This window comes from Morus notabilis, unplaced genomic scaffold, assembly GCF_000414095.1.
Source record: "Morus notabilis unplaced genomic scaffold, ASM41409v2 Scaffold1285, whole genome shotgun sequence".
NCBI classification, from domain to species: domain Eukaryota; kingdom Viridiplantae; phylum Streptophyta; class Magnoliopsida; order Rosales; family Moraceae; genus Morus; species Morus notabilis.
The window spans coordinates 447,395-457,846 of record NW_010362783.1 but is presented as its reverse complement, the minus strand read 5'-3'; the positions used below and the strand labels follow the sequence as shown (position 1 = coordinate 457,846).

General features: G+C 33.7%; 1 protein-coding gene across 2 annotated transcripts; it reads left to right on the top strand.

Moving 5' to 3' along the window:
* Window positions 1–395: 395 nt before the first annotated feature.
* Window positions 396–7,631, top strand: LOC21399763 (potassium channel AKT2/3). Of its 2 annotated transcripts, none has more exons than XM_010102859.2 (11): window positions 396–861; window positions 1,883–2,101; window positions 3,223–3,381; window positions 3,507–3,564; window positions 3,892–4,209; window positions 4,315–4,554; window positions 4,792–5,109; window positions 5,233–5,421; window positions 5,762–5,837; window positions 5,977–6,531; window positions 7,266–7,631. In XM_010102859.2, the coding sequence occupies exons 1-11, from the start codon at window positions 563–565 to the stop codon at window positions 7,388–7,390; spliced, it is 2,556 nt and encodes an 851-aa protein (XP_010101161.1). In that variant the 5' UTR covers window positions 396–562; the 3' UTR covers window positions 7,391–7,631. The 2 variants fall into 2 exon arrangements, with proteins under 2 accessions (XP_010101161.1, XP_024024441.1); XM_024168673.1 differs by having other exon boundaries at window positions 783–861; window positions 1,864–2,101.
* The last annotated feature ends 2,821 nt before the right edge of the window (window positions 7,632–10,452 follow it).

The following is a 10,452-nucleotide window of genomic DNA, read 5'->3' as shown; positions in this document are numbered from 1 at the left end:
AGAGGACCTGATTCAATTGTACTCGAAAAACATACTTAATTTTTACTTAATCATCACAAATTCTAACACCGCACAACGTATTGATTGGATACAATACCTAAAGTGGGTTTGTAGAGTCTAAAGGCTTAAACGAATTCTAAAGGCGAAGAATGAAATACATTCTTACTGTTACACTTACTAGACGGTAGTACATATCCAATACTACTTACTTATGGCATGATGGTAAAAAATAAAACAAGACCAAAACTTATACATGTGGTCCTCGTCAAGAAAAAAGAAATAAAAAAAAAAAAAACACAAAACAAGAGATTGGCCAAATATTTCAGAGCCCCACCACCTGTTTTTTCTATTTAAAGTCTTATCAGAAAAGCATCAATCAATGCAAGTGCCATGAAGGCCTGTTTTCCCACACACATTTAATTTCCTCCGTCTCTCTCTCTCTCTCTCTACCCCTCTAGAGATCTCTATTCCTCTCTCTCCCTCATTCTCTGCAATAATATTCTTAGATTATTCTTTGAAATACTGAAATATCGTGACCTTTTACTAATTGATATTCTTAGAAATGGAATATTTGAACTTCATGAATACTCCACACAATAGAACTCATCAAACATCATCATCAACAGGCTCTAGCATGAATCAGAGTAATAGAATCAGTAGTAATAACGGGCAGTTTTCTGATAGCTCGCTGCAGAAGCGTGAAGATCAAGAAAAAAGTGATGACATAATCATGTCATCGCCGCCATTGAATTTGAAGAATCTCTCCAAGCTGATTCTTCCACCGTTGGGTGATTCCAGCTCCAATCAAACTCAAATTCAGTCAAAAGGATGGATCATCTCCCCTATGGTTTCCAGATACAGGTATACAACTACTATATATATACACACACACACACATATAATATACATATATAGCAATATATGCTCGTTTATATATATATATATATACACACACATATAATATACATAGCAATATATGCCCGTCGTTGATAGGAAATTAGAAATGTAAGAAACGATTACTTAATTACAGTATTGATTTCAAAAGCTGTATATTTTGTGGTAACTGTGTGTGAGTATTGTCCAACACAGTTACACATGCATGCATATACAAAAGTGTGCACATAAATAGACACGTGTGATATAATATTAAAAAAAAATGCTCAATCTGGTTCGTATTTTTTAAAACATTTTTATATATTTTTTAAATATGTCATTTTGAAACTTTTGTGCACTACTATAGTTTTTTTTTTTTTTTTAACCTATATATTAAGTTCTTGTATATCGCATGTTTAGGTACATGCCAAATTAATATATTGGTTTTGTTGGTATATAATTTTTGTATTCAATAATTGGCTTACACTTGGTTTTTGATTTTTCGATGGAAAGGTTTGTACTTAGTTATATACTGATAAGTGTATATTAATCGTATATCGTCAGGTATTAATGTTTATACTCTATAAAAAGGGGTAAATATGTAAATATGTATTGACATTTGACCTTCAAAGACAAATGATAAATGTACGTATTGACGTATATGAGGATAGGAACAATCGGAGAAAATATAACTGAAATGCATGGCAAAGTGACAAAATGAGTGATGAGATTAATTGTTTATTAGGAAATAATCCCACTTAATAATTTTCTTATATTCTATCAGCTGATTTGAGAATTAAGAAAGGATTAATAAATTTTTTTGACGAATCTAAAAATTTCCACCAGTACGGACAATTCCAATCATTGAGCTCAATTTTTTTTTTTCTTCCGAACTCTCTGGCACTTTGACGTTTTTATTTTTCTTTTGACGTTTATATTTTTCTTTTCTTTTGACGTTTTTAATTTTTTTTTTTTTAAATTATTGTGGAGATTAATTAATTGGGGCCAGGTGTTGGGAGACATTTATGGTGCTATTGGTGGCATATTCAGCGTGGATGTACCCAATTGAGGTTTCATTTCTAAATTCATATCCAAAGAAACCACTATACATTGCCGACAGCGTTGTGGATTTGTTCTTCGCCATCGACATTGTTTTGACATTTTTTGTCGCTTATATTGATTCCACCACTCAGTTACTCGTTCGTGACTTTAAAAAGATTGCGCTCAGGTAATTTTTATTAATTTCTCTTAATTAAGTTTAGAACACAAACTATTTGTGTGTGTACATATATATATATATATATATATATTGCATAATTGATTTTGAATTTTATAAAATTATACCTTAAATTATAAAATCAATAACAATTAAGGTCCGATAATAAAAGATTATTATCAAATTAATGGTTTAAAACACCACATTGATAAAGATATTCATTGTTCGAACTACGTGCAAATTTGTATTTTGACTTTATAAAACGTTTATAAAACACTTATAAATAATTTTGTAAACGTTTTATTAACTACTTCGCCGTCATGTTTTTTATTCTCTTATACAGTGAAAGTGAAAGAGAAAATATTTAGAAGATACTCCTTTTTCAGAGTCAAAAAAAAAAAAGAAGAAAAGAAAAAACAATCATACTTTGTTGAATGTTACACTTATCCATATCATAATCGCATTATTGCAATAGAGAATTTTTCTTCTAGAATATTCTGTTTACCTTTGTCGTTTGCTGCCGTGGATTTTAAGTATATTCTTTGGGTGGGTATGATACAGAGAAAAAGACACTGCTTTCATACAAAACAGAATAACAGTTTCGTTGTTGTAATAGCAACTAAGCATTAATTATCTTTCGTTACTCCATAATCACTTGTTCGAAAGGATCGATTAAGGGTCCGTTTAGTTCGCTGATTCAAGTTTTTAATTCGAGTTGAGATGTGATTTTATATAAGAACTTTTTACTGTAGTAAATAAGTTTGATGTGACTGTTTTTTAAGACTTTTTACTGTATCTAAACTCGAATCAGTGAAAAGAACGAGGCTTAAATTATTGTTGTAACTAACGAGTTTCTTGTATTGAAAATAACCTGGCCAATATACTAGAAATCTACCCTTTAGTGATGGACAATTATTTATGAAGAGAATGATAAATATTACTTGTGGTTAAACCAATGCACCCCACCACCAAAAAAGAAAAAGAAAAAGAAAGAAAAAGAACAAAAAAGCCAAAAAAAAAAAAAAAAAAAAAGGAATTTATAATGGGGGGTCTTGTCTTATTTTATAGTGGGGAATTTATAATGGGGATAATAGTGACGTTTATTGATTTATATTGATGTAATGTTTTGGTAGGTATTTATCAACATGGTTCCTAATGGATGTGGCATCAACCATCCCATTTGAGACACTCTACTACTTGTTCACCGGCAATAGGAAAATCCCACTCTCTTGTTACCTCTTGGGAATGCTTAGGTTTTGGAGACTTAGGCGAGTCAAACAATTCTTCACCAGGTTAACTGACCCTTTATTTTTTTGTCAATTCATTTTCCATATGATAATTTTTTCTTATCTTATAGACCAAAAAAAAAAAAAAAAAGAGAAATAAAAAGTAACACATCTTATTTCTCACTTTGTAGGCTTGAGAAGGACATCAGGTTCAACTACTTTTGGACCAGATGTGCCAGGCTTTTATTTGTGAGTTCAATTTTCTCTAAGCTATAATCTTTCCATTTCATAGAAAATTTAGTTATCATACATTAGGGACAACCAAAAAAAAAAAAAAAGAGAAATAAAAAGTAAGACATCTTATTTCTCACTTTGTAGGCTTGAGAAGGACATCAGGTTCAACTACTTTTGGACCAGATGTGCCAGGCTTTTATTTGTGAGTTCAATTTTCTCTAAGCTATAATCTTTCCATTTCATAGAAAATTTAGTTATCATACATTAGGGACAACCAAAAAAAAAAATTAAAAAAAAAAGGCCAAAATGTTCATCAAATTCTAATAATATTTGTGTATGCAGGCGACACTGTTGCTAGTACATTGTGCCGGATGTCTTTACTATCTGTTAGCAGATTTGTATCCGCATAAAGGACAGACATGGATTGGAACTGCAATTCCGAATTTCCGGGAGACTAGCCTTTGGATTCGTTACATTTCAGCCTTGTATTGGTCCATCACCACCATGACAACCGTCGGTTATGGCGATCTCCACGCGGTCAACACTGTGGAAATGATCTTCATCATATTCTTCATGCTCTTCAATCTTGGCTTCACTGCTTACATCATTGGCAACATGACGAACTTGGTCGTTGAAGGAACCCGCAGGACTATGGAATTTGTAAGTGTTTTTCTACAAATTTGCGTATAGTTTTGGAGTAGCGACGTATGCTTGGAACTTGAGATGAAAAATGTTTGGCCTTGTTTTGTTCTTCATGGTTTGAAGAGGAACAGCATCGAATCAGCGTCGAATTTCGTATCCCGGAATCGGTTGCCTGCAAGGTTAAAAGACCAAATATTGGCTTACATGTGCTTGAGATTCAAGGCTGAGAGTTTGAATCAGCAGCATCTGCTTGAACAGCTACCGAAATCGATTTGCAAGAGCATATGTCAGCACTTGTTCTTGCCAACTGTGGGGAAGGTTTATCTTTTCAAGGGTGTTTCCAAGGAAATACTTTTGCACTTGGTAGGCTACTTTACTTCTTTTTTTTTTTTTTCCTTTTGAAATGGCAAAAACAATTATGCATACATTGAACATAGAATTCATCTATTTATTTTCCCGGAAGTATTTCTTCCATTTCAAGTTCATCTAGTGAAGAAGCAACTACAGTTCAAATGTCAAGATTACAGAATTATTAGATTCGCTTGAAGTCAATTTAGCTAGACTAGTGACTGGATAACCGAATTACCGAGCAATCTGCAGGTTGCGAAAATGAAGGCAGAGTACATACCACCTAGAGAAGATGTTGTAATGCAAACTGAAGCGCCAGATGATGTCTACATTATTGTCTCTGGAGAAGTGGAAATAATTGATTGTGAAATGGATAAAGAGCTTGCAGTTGGGACTCTACAGTCAGGCCACATCTTTGGAGAAGTTGGAGCTCTTTGCTGCAGGCCACAAGGGTTTACTTACCGAACCAAGACTCTTTCGCAGCTTTTGAGACTTAAAACCACCGATCTAATCGAAGCGATGCAGGCCAGAAAAGAAGATAACCTACAAATTCTCAAGAACTTCCTTCAGGTGATTCTTTCTCTTTAGTTTTTTAAAGAGTAAGGGCTCGTTTAGTTCGTTGATTCGAGTTGAGATGTGACTTTATGTGAGAACTTCCTTCATGTGACTTATGCTATGTTGCCTTACAAGCAGTATCACAAAAAGCTTCAGGATCTTAAAATTGGAGCATTGCTGGTTGAGGGCGGGGAAGAAGAGGGCGATCCCAACATGGCAGATAACTTGTTGACCGTTGCCCACACGGGAAATGACGGGCTTCTGGATGAGCTTCTCAAGGCAAAGCTTGATCCAGACATTGGAGACTCAAAAGGAAGGACTCCTCTGGTAAGTGTATATGTTTCTTCTACTCAAATTCTATTGTAGTTTCAAACATAATTAAATGAAATCCAAAATTCTAAAAGAAGTTAAAATTGATTTTAAATTAGAGTCTATTAAACTAAACTAATTCAGAAAAATCATTCCACTTGGTATTTACCTCTATTATAATGGCTTCATACTTGTAGGAAACTGGTGATTTCTTTAGTATTTGGTGATCTTGAGTTATTAATGCAAAACTTAATAACTAAGTATGCAAATTTGTTCATCTCAAAATGCATACTTTCTAATGGCGCAACAAGATATAATTATATGTTTGTGTTGAATTTTTCTTCTTTTAATACACCAGCACATAGCAGCATCTGAAGGTCATGAAGAATGTGTATTGGTGCTCCTCAAGCATGCCTGCAATGTACACTTAAAAGGTCATTATTTCTTCTTTTGTGCCACAGTCTCTTTTTACTTAAATTGTTTTAGTTTGTCAACTTGTTGCATCCAAAGTATGAAATGTATCTACTTTGAGATATCTTCATCTTAACATTACCATGCTATTTTACACGGCAGATATGAATGGCAACACAGCATTATGGGAAGCTATTGCATCAAAGCACCATACCATATTCAATATGCTTTACCACTTTGCTGTCCTTTCGGATCCATACATCGCCGGGGAACTTCTATGCACCGCTGCAAAAAGAAACGATGTCACGGTGATGAAGGAGCTCTTGAAATATGGATTAAACGTAGACTCGAAGAACCACCACGGGTCGACACCAGTACAAGTAGCCATGGCAGATAACAATGTGGACATGGTGAACTTGCTTGTGATGAACGGAGCGGAGGTTGTCAATGCAAACACGTATGAGTTTCCTTCTACGGCTCTGAATGAAATGCTGGAAAAGAGGGAGGTTGGATACCGGATTAACGTGCCTGAAACTGCGCCAAATGAAGTGCTTTCGATGCAAAGCGAAGCAGAGAAGAGAAAATCTGATGGAGTAAATTGTCCTAGAGTGAGTATATATAGAGGTCATCCAATGGAGAGGAAAGAGACCTGTTGCAAGGAACCTGGGAAGCTAATTAGGTTGCCAAGTTCATTAGAAGATCTCAAAAAAGTTGCAGGTGACTTTTTCTTCTTCTTTTAATTTTCCCCCTCCATGTGTTTATGATAAATTATTTCCAACTTTCTTCATCCAAAACCATTTCTCCCTAACAACTTGTGAAAGTAAACTGTCCTTATTTCTTGGCAAAATAAGAGAAAAGAAAAGTGTAGGAATTTATAGCTTATTCATGCTCTTTTAACAAAGTAAACATCTATGGCCAAAATTTGAACAGAATTTTTTTTTTTTTTTTAAAGAGAAAACATGTACCTTTTTGTTTGAATCATAATTCAACCAGTGAAACAAAAGACCACTATTTTCAGTTTTTAACTTGGACTTTAGAGTTTAGAGGTTAACACATGACTTTTTCACCATTGGAAGCTCCTTTGATCATTTTTCAAACAAAATTGCAAAAGAAACAAAAAAAAAAAATTTGAATTTTTTTTGTTATATACATGTGCTAACTCTTCTACTACTTGATTTCTTGTTCTTTTCCAATCCCTTAATTGAAGAAAACTAGAAAGTAAGGTGCCCTTAGTGGACTTACAGGCTTAATTAATTAATCAAATAACAAACTGGAAAATACAAGTTGTTATCTTTTTTTGCTCATAGAAACAACATAACTTGTATTTTTCAGTTATTATTTTGAAAGTATTTTTTTTTTTTTTTTTTTTTTATAATTGGGAGAGTATTTCTTTTGATTTTCAGATTTATAACTTGACTTTTTGTCTGTGTGGTTTTTGTTACTTCAAACAGGCGAAAAGTTTCGGTTGAATTGCAGAGAAATAATTGTAACAAACGAGGAAGGTGCAGAAATTGATTCGATTGAAGTGATTAGAGATAATGATAAGCTTTTCATTATGGAAAATGACACAGATTAATTAATTGACCATTAAGGCCAAGTCTTGGAAATTAATGTGATCGATCGAGAAGTTAACATTCACTAAAGTAACAATTTCGCTTGTAATGTTAGCTCCTTGTGTGGATCTAGTTTAAAATTTTGAACTGTAAATGTTACACAATCAATTGAAATGTATTAATATAAAGTTTCTTATTGCCTAACTTCTTTGAAGCACTTTAGGGCCTCATGTTTCTGAGACTTATAATTTCTAGAAATGTTTAGACGACCTTCAAAAGAGCTTTTTTTTTTTTTTTTTTTTTTCTTTTAAAAAGAACTTCCCCTATTAGAACTTAGAAGGTAGCTTCCTAACTTTGGCTCAATTGGGCAGCTATAAGTAAGCTTGTCATTTGACTTAATTAGGATTCTTAATCCGAATTATTGTCTGCATTTTATTATTTACGACGTTTGTTTTTAGTAATTATGGCAAGACTTTTTTTATTGGTTAAAGGGAAATTGGGATGGGTGGCAGATTCTTCACCGAACCAAAAATTTATGGCCGCAGTTTTTGAACTTTTAATAGATGGCCAATCATTGAACAAATATTTTTAAGGGCCCGTTCGGTTTGTTAATTCAAGTTGAGATGTGATATTATGTGAGAGCTTTTTACTGTAGTAAAAAAGTTAGATGTGACTGTTTCTGAGAACTTTTTACTGTAGCAAAAATTGAATTCTAAACTCAAATCAACGAAAAGAACGGGGCCTAGTCTCGTTCATTTCACCAATTCGAGTTTAGAATTTGAGTTTTATTAAAAAGTTCTAAAAAATAGTTACATCTAACTTTTTTACTGCAATAAAAAACGCTTACATAAAGTCATATCTCAACTCGAATCAGCGAACTAAACAGGCCCTTAGGTTTTCCTAATTTATCCTATGTTCTTCTTCTTACTATTTGAGTAGATGACACCGGGAGTTACAATGATGGAGCTCAATCACAATCTCCTTCACGAAGACGGCTCAAGATCTTCTTGTCTCCTCAATTGCGAAGTTTGTGCTAGCCATAGAGATCAAGTACATTATCAATGTGACTTGACGGTAAGGGGCAACATCAGAGATAGGGTGCTGCAACGAACAGAGAGATTCCAGAAAAACAGAGACGAGAAAGGATAGATCTCAAGGTCCCGTTTATTTTTTCGATTCGAGTTTAGAATCCGAGTTTTGCAACAGTAAAATGTTCTCAGAAACAATCACATCTAATTTTTTCACTACAGTAAAAGATTTCACATAAAGTTATATCTCAACTCGAAGTAAAACTCAAATCAACAAACTAAACGGGCCTCAAGTGTGCAAAGGCGACAGCGGCCGGGTAGAAGAGAGGGTTTCATATAAGAACTAGGTGTCTAGGTTATTAGTTATACAAGAAGGCTATTTTTGTCTAAGTGTATTAATAAGAATAACGACCATTTAACTAATTATAAAAAACTGGTGACATGTTCTTAAATGGGGTCCTTTAAATGGCTCATTTTCCCTCAAATCTCTTGGTTAAATTCAAGTTACCAGGAGTCAGTTCTTTGACCCTTTTTTTTTACTTGCATTGATTATGCAATCACACATTTTTTTAGGTTCAAAACTTGTATCAAACCTCTCATAGGAGTGGGATTTTACTGCTCCAAAACTTCCAAAATTAAAACCTTATTTTCATAGATTACTAATTCCTTTGTAAACCTCTTGTAATTTATTGTGACATAGATAGTCACCGTCTCAAGTTAAAGTCGATCGTTGTAGAAGGTGTAATGAAAAGACTTGGTAACAATTGACATAGACATATTACTGAACTGTTCTAAAAATACATTACGCTTTCTTCTTGTTCTTTTATTTTACTTGAGACTTATTTATATTGCTTATTATATCGATTGTTGCTTCCTTCTTTTATTAGATTATGTCAATTGAGAGAGCATTTTATTATAGAGTGGATACAGTTATAATTTATTAAATCACTTGTGCAATTAATCACATAAACTTTCGATAATTATTAAGAAAATTGAAAAGTTTTAAAAACCTGTGTCGTCTCTCCTGCTCTCTTTGGTAGTCATTATTAGGCTGAAAACTTCGACTCCATCTTTGTGGTTGTTAATCGATTCTTAAAGATGGTCTACTTTATCCATTGTAAGACATCTTGTTCTGCAAGATCACCTTTGATTACAATGCTTGCTTTCTCAAGCACTTCTGGTGAAGTTTCTTGAAACTTCTTAAACACCAGCTTGAGTTTCAATAGTCCTTAGCATCCTCAGACTAATGGTGAAACTTCTCAACATATGGTGATCTTTCTTATTGGAATAAAAAAAAGACGGATCCCATTGTCAAAGAGGCTCCCATATTGACATGTTCGGGGGAAAGCTCAATCACATATGTACGCGACCTTACCCCCTGAAGGAGATGCCATTTTCGGGATTCGAACCCTGGACCCCGGGTGCAAACGCAAGCGCTCCCACCACAGTGCCAAGCCTCCGAAGGAGAACTTGTCGTATGAGACATTGTTTTTTTCTTTCCAATAATCTCAAATGGCGAAAGAAGAAGAGTATTATTAATGGTATAGATCACGTATGTCATAAATGAAATGTTTTATGTAGAGAAAAGATGCTTGAGTAATTGGATAAAAATCCAATATAGTTGATATTTGCGAAATTACTTGATGGGTTATAGGAAAAAGAGAACATGCTTCTAATTATCTGCATTGGAGAAAAAGAAGTATTTTCATTTAATAACCTTATTGAAAAATTTTAAAAGTTCAACATGATCTTAATTTGATCTATATAAAATATATGTGATTATATTGGGGACATTGAGGAATATTGAGGGTAAAACAAAAGACACATGTGTTGACGTAGATGCTATAGGATAGCATATGAACTACATCCTAGTTACAATGATGGAGAACTTTTATTTTAATTCTGACATTTATACATTCTACATTGATAAAAGAAAGTATTGTGTGGCCTTTTGAATTCAGTAGAGCACTATAAAATCCCTCCTAGGTGACACTAGAAGCAGTGTTGAGTAAGTAGTAAACTCAGGAATTCTGTAGCTTGAGCGATTCAAGGGAAAG

Bases quoted from the DNA above. Each gene is read 5' to 3' on its own strand.
- LOC21399763 (XM_010102859.2), top strand. From the start codon at position 563: ATGGAATATTTGAACTTCATGAATACTCCACACAATAGAACTCATCAA. The intron at 4,210-4,314 runs GTAAGTGTTTTT...CATGGTTTGAAG, and splicing joins CCCGCAGGACTATGGAATTT to AGGAACAGCATCGAATCAGC. The intron at 5,110-5,232 runs GTGATTCTTTCT...CCTTACAAGCAG, and splicing joins TTCTCAAGAACTTCCTTCAG to TATCACAAAAAGCTTCAGGA.